We start from the raw sequence: 16223 nt of genomic DNA, 5'->3' as shown, positions 1-16223 counted from the left end.
TTTAGTTTTTTGCAAGGCAAATGGGGTTAAGTGGCTTGCCCAAGGCCACACAGCTAGGTAATTATTAAGTGTCTGAGACCAGATTTGAACCCAGGTACTCCTGACTCCAGGGCTGGTGCTTTAACTTTGCCACCTAGCCTCCGCGAGTCTTCAGCTCTTAAAAAAAATTCTTCATTTTTTTAATCCTTTATTTTTAAAACTTTATCTGGGTATCACTAACTAATTAAAGAATCTCAAGATGGATATGAGGAATGTTTGCCTCCTACTTAAAGTCAGAAAATGGATATCAATGTAGCAGCTCATTATCTAAATGGCTAGTCCTTTTACTTCTCCACGCAATGGAATTTTTTTATTATTATTTTAATGGACAGTGTTCTTTTAATGGCTCCCATTTTAGTACTTAATGGAAAGAAGGCTGACATAAAGATTTTATAGAGAAGTTACATTAAAAGAATGACATAAAGATGACCTCCTGGGATAGCTGGCTTTTCTCAGTCCTTTGTGATTTGAGCAAATCATGTTCTTTTTCCCAGCCTCAGTTTCCTCATCTAGAAGATGAGGGGATTGGACTAGAGGATCTCCTAGTGTCCTTCCATTTCTAAATAGGAAGGAAGGAAGGAGGAAATGAAGGATGGAAGGGAGGGAAGGAAAAAGGAAGGGATGGAAGGATGAAGGAAGAATGGAAAGAAGGAGAAGGGAAGGAATGGAGGGAGGGAAGGAAAGACAGATGGAGGGAGGAAGAAAGGAAAGAAGGGAAGGGGGAAGGGAGAAAAGAAGAAAGGAAGGAAAGAAAGGATATAAGAAGGAAGGGAAGGAAAAAGGGGACAAAGGAATGAAGGAAGAATGAAAGGAAGGAATGGAGGGAAGGGATGGAGGGAGAGAAGGAATGAGGGCTGGAGGGAGGAAGAAAGGAAAGGAGGAAGGGAGGGAGAAAGGCTTCTCTGCAAATGATAATCTTAAAGCAGGAGATTTTGAACCTTTTTGTGTCCTTTGACCATCAGTCTAGGGAAGTCCATGGATTTCTTTTCAAAATTATGTCTTTGGATGCATGAAATAAAAATATAAAGGAAACCAAAGGAATCCAATCTTACTGAAATACAATTATCTCAAAAATTTTACATGAAAATTTTTTTAAAATTCAGAGCCCAGGTAAAGAATCTCTGTTTCGAATGTTCCCTGGGACACTGAAAGTTGGAATAACTGACCTCGGGTCCCTTTAGCAGGGCTTGACCCCAGACCTTCTTGTCTCTGAGGCTGGCTCTCTATCCACGAGGCTATGTTACTTTGAAAACTGTAGAATCTTATGAAAATGTGATTCATAATGATGTCATAAGTTCTGCTACAAAACCATGACTAGAAAGTTCAATACTGATCAGGATTTTGGAGATCAGAGAGAAGTAACATCATGCTGTCATTGACACAGAGGCCGGACCTTGGAGGCAGAAGAGTTGGCTTCACGTCCCATTTATGACACCTCTCATCAGTGCCACCTCTCATCAGTGCGGTCATGGACCCGTTAATTTATCTCTCAGTGCCTACTTTTCTTTCTCTGTAAAAGGGGTATAATATGTAATCTACAGACCTCCCAGAGTTGGTTGTGAGGTTCAAATGTCTAATGGATGGAAAGTACTCTGCAGACCTTAATGCACTATGTAAACATCTATTATTATTATTATACATCAAAAAGCAGTTAATAGATCTAGAATAATAAATAATAAATAAAAATTATTATTTATATAAACAATAATATAAATGAAATAAATATACAGCAAATCGATAATACAAATGCATAAATAAAATAATAAAAATAAATAAGCAAATATATTTTTATATAAATAGATAATATAAATGACACAAATATAAATAAAATAATAAAATGAATATAAATAAGACAATAAGGCAAATATATTTATATAAATATATGATATAAGTGACAAATATAAATAAAACAATAAAATAAATAGATATTATTTATACAAGTATAAATAAAACAATGCAATAATAGATAATATTTATATAGGTAGATAATAGAAATGAAATAAATTAATAAAAATAATAAAATATATACCATTCATATCAATATAGCTAAATATAAACAGAACAATAAAGCAAATATATATTTATATAAATAGATAATAATATGACATCAAACAACAAAGTCAATAGATAATATAAATGAAATAAAATTAAATATAAAATATTCATATATATAATATAAATTAAATAAATATAAATAAATATAAATAAAAAATCAAATATATTTAAATAGACAATACAAATGACATAGACAAATATCAATAAAATAATCAAATGAAAATGAATGAAACAATAAAGTAAATACATATTTATATAAATAGGTGATATAAGTGCCATAAACAAATACAACTAAAACAATAGACTCATGGTTATATAAATACAATAAACATATATTTCTATAAATAATATAATTTAAGTTAATAGATATAAATAAAGCAAGAAGATAAATAATCAATAAATTATATCAATTAAGTAATACAATAAACTCATATAATATACACTTTATGCCAGGCTGAGTGCTTTACACATATGAATCCATCTAATGTTCCCAGCCACCCTGGAGATGTAAGGGTTGTTATTTGCGGCCACTTTCTCAGAGTACTCTGGATGTGTGACCTCAGTCCAGTCCCTTTCTCAAGCCCATTCTGTGGCTGCAGCTTGAGTGGCCACTAGAGGGCCTTCCAAGTCTTTGTGTCACCCTAGCCATTTCCCCCACCTATTTATTGCATTCTTGGCCAAGCTTCCCCTCTGTAGGCTTTAATGAACTTCTGCAAATTTTCACCATGAAGACAGGGGTTCATATTATTCTACAATTTCCCTTCTGCTGTTTAGATGCATTGCAAAACAAAGAGGATTTGTCCCCCAGTTTTGCTCAGCACAGGGTTTGCCTAGTGCCTTCCTTGCTTTAGAGGTTTAATGAGTATCTGTCAAATTGGATTGCTCCAACACTCAGTCTTTCTGAATTTCTTTTGAAGTTTCCTCAGAAAAAAATCATTCATCTCCCGACCCCAGACATTTTCACCAGCTGTCCCCCAAACCTAGAATGCTCTTTGCATCATCATCTCTGTCTGTTTTCCCGTTTTCTCCCATCTATAGCTTGTTTGTATATAGGTCCTTGCTTGTTGACTTCCCCGTTAGATGGTGAGCCCCCTGAGGCAGGGACTGTCTTTTGCCTTTCTTTGCATCACTGTCACCTAGAACAATGTCAGCCAGCCTCTTTAATGGTCCAGTGAGGGCCCTGGACCTCCCAGGTTCCTCCATGCTCTTAACCTCTGATCTTATGACAATTTTCAAAAATCAGGTTGTTTCAAAGTTCAGAATATTTCTTGAACAACCAAAGCAGGTAGACAGGTTGATGTATTTTGCTGCAAATGAATTATATAATCAGCTATTCTAACCTCATTTTTTTTCTACAGTCGAACAACATTATGCTTCCAATGTGCAGAAGAGTCAGCTTGTTCAGATGGACATTAGGATAGCCCGAAAGCTGCAAGATGTGGAAAACCAAGGAAGAAAACTGGGAAAATCTCATCAACAGAAAAAAATGTAGGGGAACATCAAACCTTCATCCGTCCCCTGCTCTAATTTTTCTATTCCATAAATTCTTTCAATTGACCCCACTGATTTTTGTTTCTGAAATTCCTACTAGGAGAGGAAGCCTGGGAAAATGGAAAGAGGAGAGGATTTGTCATCTGAGTTTTTTTTGTTCCTTTATTTCATTTGTTTTTCAGTATTTATGACCTCATTTAGGTTTTTCTTGGCAAGGAGCCTGGAGTGGTTTAACATTTTCTTCTCCAGCTCATTTTACAGATGGGTAAACTGAGGCAATCAAGATTAAGTGACTTGCCCAAGCTGGTGTCTGAAGTCAGATGTGAACTCATAAAAATGAGTCTTCCTGACTCCGGGCCAGGCACTGTATGTACTATAGTGCCAGCCAGATGCTGTGATCAGAGGACCCGGGGTTCAATCCTTTAGCTACCTGTATGACCTTGAGCAAGTCACTTCTTTTCAGACCTTAGTTTCTTCATCTGTCAAATGAGGGGTTTGGATTTATGATATCCAAAGTCCCTCCCATTTCTAAGTCAATGATCCTGGTTAATGGCAAAAATGAAGTAATCATTATATCCTCCTCTTTACAAAAAGTCTTTTCTGCCCTCAGTTTCTCACCTAAAAAGAAAGGCTTGCCTTGCATGACCTCTGAGGGCTCCTTCTCGCTCCAAATCTACGATCATATAAAATACAATATACATTTTCAGAGTTTATGGTATAAGATATAAACAGAAATTATTTCATTTTTTTCTCTGAATCCCTAGGGCCTAGCACACAGTGCCTGGCCCATGTGGTCAAATTGTTTCAATCATATCCAACTCTTTGTGACTGCATTTGGAGTCCTCTTGGCAAAGACATGAAGTGGTTTTCCATTTCCTTCTCCAGTTCATTTTGCAGATAGGGAAGCTGAGGCAATCAGGTTAAGTGACTTGCCCAGGGTCTCCACAACTAGTAATATCTGAGGTCAAATTTGAACTCAGATCTTTCTACTTCCAGGTCCCAGCATTCTATTACATCACCTAACTGCCCTGCCTGTCCCATGGTAGGCACTTAATAAATGTTTGTTTAATGATTAGAAGCAGATGCAAAAGTTAGGTTATTTCTTTTGGACCAGCTTGGAAATATTCCTTATCCTTATACATCAAAGTTGAAAATCAAACCTATGATAAAATGGAATTTACTTGGTTTGTCCTCTTATCCACTCTTTTCATTGATATTTAGGGAAGAGAGTGACTCTGAATTGGCTCGATCAATCCAGGAAGAAATTCACAGGAAAGCCGAAGAGTGTCGGCAGAGAGAAGAAGATGACGAGGTATGGGGACAGGTTGGCTCAATGGTCTTCTGCTTTGCTCAGCCTGCATTGGCAATGTTGGGTCCCTGTTGGACACCATAGTTTCAGAAGGATGTTGATAAACTGGCAATCATTTAGAGGATGCCCTGAAGCCCATGATATAATATTCAGATTTCTGAGTGATTATATTCTCTATAATTCATTTGTCTATGTTGTTTAGTTGTCCAGTCATGTCTGACCATAGCACACAAGACCCTTTTATCTTCTACCATCTGCCAAAGTTTGTCCAAGCACATGTTCATTGTTTCCATGACATCATCTATCCATCTCATCTTCTGCCATCCCCTTTTCTTTTTGTTTTCAATCTTTTCTACCTTCGGGGTCTTTTCTTTTGAACCCCATCTTCTCTTTATGTGGAAAATATTTAAGTTTCAGTCATATATCTAAGACGTATTTTAGCATCAAGTTTGCTGATATCCTTAAGGAAGGTCCTCCCTCTACAAGTGAAGGCTACAGCCCATCCTGGACAACCTGCCCATCTCCTCCCATAAATCTGTCACAGAGGATGCATCCAGGGGGCTCTAGGAGCCTCCCTATTTGTATGTATGTTGAATTTATGTGATATCAAGCAGTGCAAAGGAAGTGAGGTCTTTGTGTTCCCTTTCTTGAGTTTCAGTTTCCTTCTCTTGCAAAATGAACTAGAGGCTCTCTGAGATTATAAGCTCCTTTAGAGCAGGTCCTGTTTTTGACCTTTCTTTAAATTCCCATTGTTTAGCATAGTGTATGACCCATGGTGGGCTCTTAATAAATGCTTATTATCTGCCTCTAAGATTCCTTTAGTTCTAAATCTATAATCTATCTATCTATTTATCTATCTATCTATGTATCTATCTATCTATATTTAAAGCTATATAAACAGAGAAAAGATTTAACAAATGCTTCTGGATAGATTTTATCAAACTGAAAGGTCATGACTCTTCTAAATTATTATTAATATATTACATATTTATATATCATAATATATTAAAAGTATTCAGAATAAAATTTATATGATGCTTTAACATTTGCAAAAATGTTTTTACAAATATTATTTCACAACACTGTGAGGTAGGTATTACAGAATTATTTACAGATGAAACTGAGGCTTAGGGAAGCTAAATAACAGAGGATATTAGGAAGGAAGGAAATGAGCATTTATTAAGTGCCTATTATATATCAAATGCTATGATAAGCACTTCTTAAATACTGTCTCATTTGATCCTCACAACAACTTTGGAATGATTACCATTTTAGAGTTGAGGAAACTGAGGCAGACAAGGTTAAAGTGACTTGCCCAGAGTCACACAATTATCTGAGGCTGGGTTTGAACCCGGTTCTTCTTGACTCAGAAGTCCATCATTCTATTCACAAGGATAGCCAGCCTTTACTGAAATAATTTCTGGATCTCTGTTTCCTCAGCTATAAAATGAATTTGGAGGCAGGAGGGTACAGAGGTATAAAAGGTCCTGGGTTCCATCTGATGTTTTATATTTACCACCTGGGTGACTTTAGGAAAGTCATTTGATGCTTCTGGGCCTCAGTTACCTGCTCTGTAAAATGAAATTACTGGACTAGATGGTCTTGTCTCCTAGATCCCTTCTAGTTCTGCACCCATCATTCTATTTAATTCAATTCAATAAACATTTATTAGGTGCCTACTATGTTCCAGATACTGCAGTAAGCACTGAGGATACAAAAAAGGCAAAAGACAATCCCTGATTTCAAGATTATATATATACTAAGCTATATGCAATATAAAGAATAATTAAAGATAGAAAGTACTGGAATTAAGCAGAATTTTGATTATACCTCTGATAATGCATTTCCTTTCCCTTCATGAGTTACAGTGATAAATCAAAAATATAAAAACAAAGAAAAGAAAGTGATCATCTTGTACCTTGGGTTTCTTTGTATGAACCACCATGTTGGTTCTAGGACATGGTAAACTTTGGGACTACCTAGTGGTAGTTGATCTTTACTGCTCCCTTATGGTGAAGAGCCCTCATTTCCTTCAAATTCCTCCTCGCTTTGTTTAAATTTTCATAAAGAAATTTGAAAATCAGAGATTTAGAATTAGAACCTCTGCCATTGTAGTGATGAGAAAACTGAGACCCAGAGAGAAAAGGGATTTACTTAAAGTCACCCAGATCCTGAAGGGGTCAGGGTTGGAGTTTGAACTCAGGTCTTCTGATTTCACCTACAGGACTGCTTGGCACATAGTAGGTGCTTAATGAATGTTTATTGATTGATGTTTCTCAAATTCTACCTTAATGAATTCTTTTTTTTTTTTTGCAAGGCAATGGGGTTAAGTGGCTTGCCCAAGGCTACACAGCTAGGTCATTATTAAGTGTCTGAGACCGGATTTGAACTCAGGTACTCCTGACTCCAGGGCCGGTGCTCTATCCACTGTGCCACCTAGCTGCCCCCTTAATGAATTCTTATAGAAGGATTTTAGAACCTTCACACCTAGAGACAGGGAGAAGATTCTGGGTCTCCTGGGCAGTGTGAACTGGTAACCCAAAGAATAGAGCTCAGGACCTGGCGGTAGAAAGATCTGAGTTCAAATCCTTCCTCAAATAGTTAATCACTCTCTGACTTGGAAAAAAATCACTTAATCCCTTTCTGTCTTGGTTTGAACTCAGGTCCTCCTGACTTCAGGGCTAGTGTTCTATCCACTGAGCCAAGTAACTACACTGATTTTTTTTTTAGGCTTTTTTTGTAAGGCAAACGGGATTAAGTGGCTTGCCCAAGGCCACACGGCTAGGTAATTATTAAGTGTCTGAGACTGGATTTGAACCCAGGTACTCCTGACTCCAGGGCCAGTGCTTTATCCACTATGCCACCTAGCCACCCCTCACTGCACTGGATTTTAAATGAGATAATATGGGGCAGCTAGGTGGCGCAGTGGAGAGAGCACCGGCCCTGGAGTCAGGAGTACCTGGGTTCAAATCCGACCTCAGACATTTAATAATTACTTAGCCGTGTGGCCTTGGACAAATCACTTAACCCCACTGCCTTGAAAAATCTAAAAAAAAAAATGAGATAATACAGGATGTCCCAAAAGACTTAGTGCAATTTCCAACTTTGATTGTGCTAAATATTTAATAATAGCACTTACCTCCTAGGGCTGTTGTGAGGATATCTGGAGATAGTGTTGGCAAAGACCTGTGCAAACCTTAAAAGACTATATAAATGCTAACTGGAGAAATATTATTGTTATTATTATTATTATTATCAGTATTCCATCCAACACCTCTAGGAGGATCTGGTCACTTAAGTCTGTGAATTGGTGATGAACTGAATTTTCTTCTTTTCTTGGACTGTTACCCTAAATTGAGATTGTTTTTAAAAAATTCATTGATGTGCCCATATTGTTCATGTGGCTGAGCTTTGCCTGAAAGTTACTGCCCATAGATTGGTGACCAACCAAATCTGATTGTCTGAAGAGTGGATGTTAATAGCTCTGTGATCTGTAAATGGGACATCTCAGATTCGAAGTTAAAAGGATCTTAGATTTTGAGCTGGAAGGAAACTTTGGGGTCATTGAGATGAACACCCTAATCTTACAGATAAGAAAACTGAGGTCCACAGAAATCAAGTGACTTATCCCAGGTCACACAGATGTTTGAGGCAATCTTTAAACCCAGGGATTCCTGACTACATGTTTATTCCTTTAATCATTATTAAGTGCCTGTTATATATCATATATTGTACCAAGCACTTCATAAATCTTAATCTTATTGATAATCCTCACGTCATTTTACAGTTGAGGAAACTGAGACAGAAAGAGATTAAGAAATTTGCCCAGGTTCAAATCTCCGATGAATTCAACGTAATCCTTGAGGGTTCATAACCTAGATACCCAGCTAGATAGCATTAGATCACCATTTTCTCATATGACTACAAGTCTTTTTGTCCTAAAGTTTACCATGTTCAAAGCCAAATATGGTAAGAACATCTTGACTTGGAAAACCACAAAGTAACATTATCTAGGTTATTATGTATTTTGAATCATTTTGTTAAACATTTTCTGATTACATTGTAATTTGGCTTGGTCGCACTGAGTAGTTTTGAACTGGGAATCAGGTAAACATATTCTTGAAGCCTGTTGCTGGCCTCATTACTTTCCTTTGGATAGGATCCAACTCATCCGTATCTTCTTTATTGCAATGAAAAGAGCTCCTGATCTGGAGTCACAATGATCAGGATTCAAATCCTGGCTCTGTCATGTACTTATCTGTGTGACCTTGAGCAAGATGGTGAACCTCTCTGAATTTCAGTTTCTTGATGTATAAAATGAACGGGGCTGGATTAGAAGACCCTTCCACTTCAGAATCTATGCTACCATGACCCCAGAATTGAGCACAATTCTTAAGGGCTAAAATGTTTTTATGTACATGTTTCATTTAAGTAACAATAGAAACCAGTGGAAAGATAGTATCTTAACATAAATGGGATGGCATAGCTGTGGGGGAAGTGGGAAAAGAAGCTATTAACCAACTTTTGATTTTTATTTATTTTTAAATTTTTTATATTTTATTCTGAACTTAGCAAAAACCACATAAAATGAACATTTACAATGGAGAACAGATAAATAAGATGGACAGGAAACTAACTGCCAACCTCAGTTATGGTCAATTTGTTTTTTCTTTTAAGTATATAAAACAACATGCAGCTGTCAAGATGACTGTCTTTGTGTTTTCTTCTGGTTTTTTCAGTGTATTTAAAAACTGATCTCAAGAACCTCGCCTCTTTTATTTCATTTTTTGACCACCCTTTCTCTATTCTTTTTTCTTTACCCTCCACCATGGAAAAAAGCAAGGAAGGAAAGGATGAAAGAGAGAAGGAAGGAAGGAGGGAGGAAGGGATGAAAAGAGAGAGGGAGGAAAGGGAAAGAGGGGAGGGAAGAAGGAAGGAGAAAGGAGGGAAGGAAGGAGAAAAGATGGGGAGGAAAGAGGGAAGGAAGGAGGAAAGGAAGGAATGAAAGATGGAAGAAGGAAGGAAGAAAGGGAGGGGGAGGAGGGAAGGAAAAAGAAAGGGAGGAAGGAAAGAAGGAGAAAGGTAGGAAAGAAGGAAGGAAGAAAGGAAGGAAGTTTGGAGGAAAGAAGGGAGGGAGGAAGGAGAAAGGTAGGAAAGAAGGAAGAAAAGAGGGAGGGAGGAAGGAGAGAGGATAAAAGGAAGAGAGGACAGAAGGAAGGAAAGGTAAAAACCTTGTAAAATCTATATGCTGGAGGAAGCCAAAGTCCTATCCTGGCTGTGTCTGAAAAGCATATTTCTCATTCTACATATTATATCTGTGGCCTTTCTGTCAGGAGACAGGAATCCCCAACTTTTTATAATCACACAAAAGTAAAATCAAGTGGTGCAGGTAGCTTTTACCAGACTGCTCCAGGTTCATAAGAGAATTTTAACAGCTGTCTCCTGAGGGTTTTGGATTATTCCTTTCCCTACTCACTGAGAGGTCTTTGTTTTTCTTCTGTCATAGGAAATAGCCAAGAAATTGCAAGAATTAGAAGAGGCATCTTCCCTTCCAAGCTCCCATATCACAGGAGGTAAAGAGCCTGAGGAGGAGAGCAGAAATGAATTCAGTCCCTGCCTGGTTGTGGTTGTTTATTTTGTCATGATCAGTTTTTGTGGATAATTTTTGTCTTTTCCATCACTGATATCTCCCAGTGGGGGAGAAGGGTTGGATTGGATTATTTGCAAGGCAATGGGGTTTAGTGACTTGCCCAAGATCACATAGCTAAGCAAGTATTAAGTGTTTGAGTCTGGATTTGAACTCAGGTCCTCCTGACTCCAGGGCCAGTGCTCTTTATTCACTGCCCCCTCCCAAAATAATTAATCCTTTATAACAAAAAACAAAATTAATTCAGCAAAATTAACCAAAACTATGAAGAAGATAGTCATTATTCATAGTGTTCCATACCATTAATCCCCTACCTCTTTAAGGAATAAAAACTGTAGGTGGGGAGGGAGATACTTTCTCATATCTCTTCTTAAGATGCAAGTGATCTAAAAAATCATGGGAAAAATTGTCCTAGAAAAAGAATAATAAAAGTATATCTTAATAACAATGAGCTTTCACCTCACACTCAGAAAAATGGCAAAGATGCCAAAAGTTGGAAAACAGAATTCCATCTAAAATCATATTTATTTCACAAATTAAGATTTGGACATCTGGTAGCAAAATAGATAGAGACCACTGGTCCTGGATTCAGGAAGTCCTGAGTTCCAATCAGGACTCAAGACAATTATTAGTCATGTGTCCCTGGACAAGTCATTTAACCTCTGCTTGCCTCAGTTTCCCCCTCTGTAAAATGGTTCATAATAATTCCTACTTTCCAGAATTATTATGAGGATCAGATAAGATATTTATAAAGCACTTAGCATAGGGCCTGGCCCAGAATAGGCACCATATAACTGCTAGTTCCTTCTCCTTCCCCTTAACTCTGCCTGTCCTCCCTTCTATTAACACCCATAATGCTATATCAGTATTTACCATCCTGGGCAGTCAGATAATGCAGTAGAAAGAGCACCAGAACTGGAATCAGGAAGTTCTGAGTTTAAATGCAGCCTCAGACTTCCTATCTGTATGACCCTGGGCAAGTCATTTAACCTTGCTTGCCTCTGTTTCCTCATGTGTAGAATGAGCTGGAGAAGGAAATAGCAAACTACTCCAGTTCCTTGCCAAGAAAATCCCAAATAGGATCACAAAGAGTCAGATATAATAGAAAAATAAATTTACCATACTTGCCCATTCACTCCTGTGGCAAAAATAGTAGTATGTTGAGGCAGTTGGGTGACACAGTAGCACACCTGAGTTCAAATCTGACCTCAGATACTTATCAACTATGTAAGCCTGTCACTTAAACTCCAGTTGCCTTCCCCCATGTTACTTTTAAGTGACAATAGAAGCCAATGGAAAAATTTTATCTTAATAAAATTTGGAATAAAAAAAAAGACAAGAAAAAATAGAACTATGTCTCTCAAATTGAGAATTAAATAAGATAAAAGTGAAGAATGTCTTTTCATAAAGATTATATTTGTCTTTCCTAAAAGGAAATAAACAGGAAAAGTTCATATTTCAAACTCTGAAAACATTTAGGCAGAACATGGTACTCTGGAGAATTGTGGCCAGTTGGAATAGCACATTTCTAGAAGAGTATTCGGAAACTCTCCAAAGGAGGCAACCAGGATGGCCAAGGGCTTCAAGTCCATTTTATATGAGAACAGGTTGAAGGAACTGGTGGTGATGAGCCTGGAGAAGAGGAGAGGAAGCTAGGAGAAGGGAATCATGACAACTGTCTTCAAATATCTGAAGTATTATCACCTGGGGGAGGAGAAAGATTGTTTTCATTGTTCAATCAGGGGTCTTCTGGTTTTTACAGAAGAGGAAACTGAAGCCCAGGGATGTGATGACTTGCCCAAAGTCACCCAGTGAAAACATGTAGTCAGAATGAAACTCTCCAGCTCTAAAGACAGAGCTGTTTCCATTGTCCTGTGTTAAAGTGAAGAGAATGGTCCTTCACTCTCAGTCTCTCTAAAATTTAGGTGCTTTGGGGCCAGGGAAGTAGTGGCGGATTGAAGGACTGGACCTGAGCTTTATACAAAATCGGGAATTCCTAGTGAGGCAGCTCCCTCTATTGGTGTAGGTCAGCTCCTCATATGTGGCATCAAGGATTTCATCTCTCTTGGCTGAAGGCCATTTCTTTATGGTGGTCAAATCTCACTGGAGAAATCTGTTGCCATCCAAAGGAAGAGGAGATCTGCAGATCAAAGAGTTCAAAGCGTGTGACTGATGGGTACAGAGCTTATCTGGTCTTCCATGGTCTTCCATGCCCAAGACTGGCTCTCTATCTACCATGTCATGGATATTTTTTAAAAAAAGTTATAGCTAAATCATTGTATAACCTATATTAGATTGCTTTCTGGCAGGGAGGGGGAAAGGTAAGGGAGGGAGGGAGAAAAATGTAAAATTCAAAACTTTGCAAAAAATAATTGTTGAAAACCACCATGGCATGTAGTTGGAAAAAAAAAACCAAAATGTTTAATTTAAAAAAGTTATAGCTAAAAAAACTCTCTTCAGAAACAGAAATCAGAACAAGATGCTCATGGTGTGTGAGGGGGTCAAACTCAAATAGAAACAGAAGCCACCAAACTGGACCCTGTGGGCTGCATATTGATTTAGTTTTTAAATGTGACATTATCTATGTTTTTATTGTATTTTTATTTATTTTGTTTAATATTTCTCAGTTACATTTTAATTGGGTTTGGGCAGCATTTGGGGGTCCCCTGGGTCTTGTGTTTGATACCTCTGCTCTATAAATCCTTTCTTCAATCTTAGTTGAATGTGATGGTTTTGAATGCTTCCTTGCATAGATGTGAATCACCCCCATGATGGTGGCACAGACCCCATTAATTGGCAGATGGCTGAGCTGGAACTCCAGAGTCAGGAACAGCTCCTCCAAGATGAAGAATTGGCCTGGAGATTGCAGGAAGAAGAGGAGACTCACATAGTAGGTGCAGAAAAGTTCTTCACCCACCCATTTTTCTTGATCATTCCATCCAAAAGATGGAAAACTTTTTTTTTCTAGATTGGTCCCCAGACTTTTTTGATTGTTAATCCTCTCAGTAAAAAAAATTTTGAGCTCTCACTTCCAATATGTTTCTTATTATTTAAACTTCACATATATGCTAATAATTATGTACAATAAAACTTAGTGAAAAACAGTTTTTATAGGACAAGACAAAAATGACCTAGCAGAGGACTCTAGGGAGCCACTGGGGTTTATGGACTAGTGGTGGATGATATGGTCAGACTAGTTCTGGGAAAATCACCCTGGCTGTTGAGTGGATTCTATGGGGATAGACTTGAAGCAGAAAGATGAATTAGGAGACCATTTGAAGAGTCCAAGCAAGAGATAAGGGTCTATAATAGGGTATTGGCTACAGGGGAGCGAGTGATTAGGGAGTTTAAAACTGATTGGACATGAAGGTGAAGGAGAGTGCAGAATCAGAGATGGTGGCCCTGGGCTTGTGAATCTGAGTGATTGGGAGGATGGAAGTGCCCTTAATAGAAATAGGGAAGTTTGGAAGAAAGGTGGATGTGGACGGAAAGAATAAAGTGAAGCTTGTGATATAGTTCATAATCAACCCAAACCTTCCCTTTCTAAATGACTCATTCTAGCCCACCCAAACCCAAAAGGAAATGGTTCAGAGAAAGACCATGCTCGGGAGTTTCTCACTGGTACCCACTATTGCTGTGGGCTCCAAGGTGGTAGTGGTTATGCTGTAACTGACCCAAAGAGCCAACCATCAGCTTGGGATTGGGTTGGTTGGGAAATGCCCAGTGAAGTTGTGGGGGGTAGAATAGGGGACGATTTTAGGGAAGACAGATAAACATGAAGCATGGTGGTTAGAGACAAACCCCACCACTCTCTCTTGCCAAGAGAGTGGGAATATGGTCTTTTTCCCACTGTGAGAATGATCATACATTTCCTTGGAGTCAATTAATCACCCTCACTTTGACTATCACCATTTTTGCTTTAACTACCTTCATTTTTTATATTTAATATTTCTGCATTCGTATTTTCATTATTTATATTGTTTAATATTGTAACCTAGTATATCCAAATATCTATGGCTGAAGGACTGTTCTGCATTCTCTTTGCCTCCCCAGTGCCTACCTATCACATTTCTTGATACACAGTGGGCAGTTAATACTGCTTGAATTGAATTCCATTTGTACTGTTAAGGGGATAAATATCCGTTGTTATTATGACTGTTTACTGCTATTACTCCAGAAGTGAAGATTGTAGCAAGCACCCACCTTTGTTTTTGTTCATCTTCAAAAGCCCTTGAGGGGAGGCTAGGTGGCGCAGTGGATAGAGCACCGGCCCTAGAGTCAGGAGTATCTGGGTTCAAATCCGGTCTCCGACACTTAATAATGACCTAGCTGTGTGGCCTTGGGCAAGCCACTGAACCCCATTTGCCTTGCAAAAAACTAAAAAAAAGCCCTTGAAATCTTCCATGTACATCTTGGGGATCTGTGTAAGAAGCCCTATTCTCAAGAGCAGACTTTATAATGATCTTAAATCACCTGCAGTTGGTACATTCTCTCGTTTTAAACCAAGGACGGTTGAACAAATTCATCTCTCTCAAGAATCTTGTAGATTAACATGGAAGATACCTTATTTTAATACTGCAACTGACTAATGTGTTGAATCCTATTTTTACAAAAACAAAAAGTAAATGGGCAAAGAAATATCTCATATTATTCACACTTCAACCTTTCCATTGTGTGACCATTGAGAGACTGGAGGAGATTATTTCCAATCAGTTTTGAACTGTTTTCTCCAGTTTTATACCCTAGAAATCAACTAACACCATGAATTGGAGTTTGATTTATTGTTCTATTGATTATAAAGACTTGATGGTGATAGAGAAAATGCTAATGCTGTATATTAAACTTAAAAGTTGTATCCTGCACACATTTTTGTTTATTTTTGGGAAGCTGGTTGTTAACATTGACCCTCACCATGCTGTGACTCAATCAATCCTCTCATTTTAAAGTTGAGGAAAAATTATGACCCAGAGTAATGAAATGATTGGGCTTAGGTCACACAGAGACAGTGGTTCAAAAGTCTGAAAGGCTAAACAGTGTAACATGGATGAAGATGAAGGAGTTGGCTAGGGTGGTTACAGAAGGAATTTCAACCTAGAAGGTCCGATACTCCAGATCACAGGGATTGTAAGCAGAGCTATAGGGCAGAACTGGGCTGCGAGTCAAGACCCACCTGGGTTCAAATCCCACAGGGCAGAAATGGGCTTGGAGTCAAGATCCAGCTGGGTTCAAGTCCCACCTTTGATTCTGATATTGAGTGGGGGAAAAAGGCTTTAGGCTTATAAATCAAGGTAGAATGCTTATTTGAAGGAAATGGGAATCTCCCAAGAGATGTTAAGAGTCACAGAAATCTCTAAATCAGGGTGTCTGGACCTTTTTGAACAGTCTGGTGAGATCCATAGACTCCTTCTCAGAATCATGTTTTTAAGTGTGTAAAATAAAATATATGGGATGACAAAGGAGGTTGAAAAAAAATAAAATATAGTAAAAATAAAGATGTCGTTTTTTAAAATTACAAGTTCATCAAAACTGGCTATCTCTCTCTTTTAAAAAAAATGTATTTATTTAAGGCAATGGGTTTGAGTGATTTGCCCCAAGGTGGTCACACAGCTAGGCAATTATTAAGTTTCAGAGGCCTAATTTGAACTCAGATCCTCCTGACTCCAGGGTGGATGCTCTATTGAC

The 16223-nt window shown here is 38.0% G+C and overlaps 1 protein-coding gene across 1 annotated transcript in view; it reads left to right on the top strand.

The window, feature by feature from the left end:
- The window catches only part of LOC141509205 (coiled-coil domain-containing protein 50-like), a 59123-nt gene that overhangs the window by 21928 nt on the left and 20972 nt on the right, over positions 1–16223 (top strand). The window contains exons 3-6 of the mRNA XM_074218558.1: positions 3453–3582; positions 4807–4897; positions 10401–10467; positions 13295–13431. Coding sequence (XP_074074659.1) covers positions 3453–3582; positions 4807–4897; positions 10401–10467; positions 13295–13431 — 425 coding nt within the window. The remainder of the gene's footprint in view (positions 1–3452; positions 3583–4806; positions 4898–10400; positions 10468–13294; positions 13432–16223) is intronic.

Source organism: Macrotis lagotis, chromosome 1, assembly GCF_037893015.1.
Source record: "Macrotis lagotis isolate mMagLag1 chromosome 1, bilby.v1.9.chrom.fasta, whole genome shotgun sequence".
In the NCBI taxonomy this organism is placed as follows: Eukaryota; Metazoa; Chordata; class Mammalia; order Peramelemorphia; family Peramelidae; genus Macrotis; species Macrotis lagotis.
The sequence above is the reverse complement of the archived record's forward strand: the minus strand, read 5'-3'. Positions and strand labels throughout refer to the sequence as shown.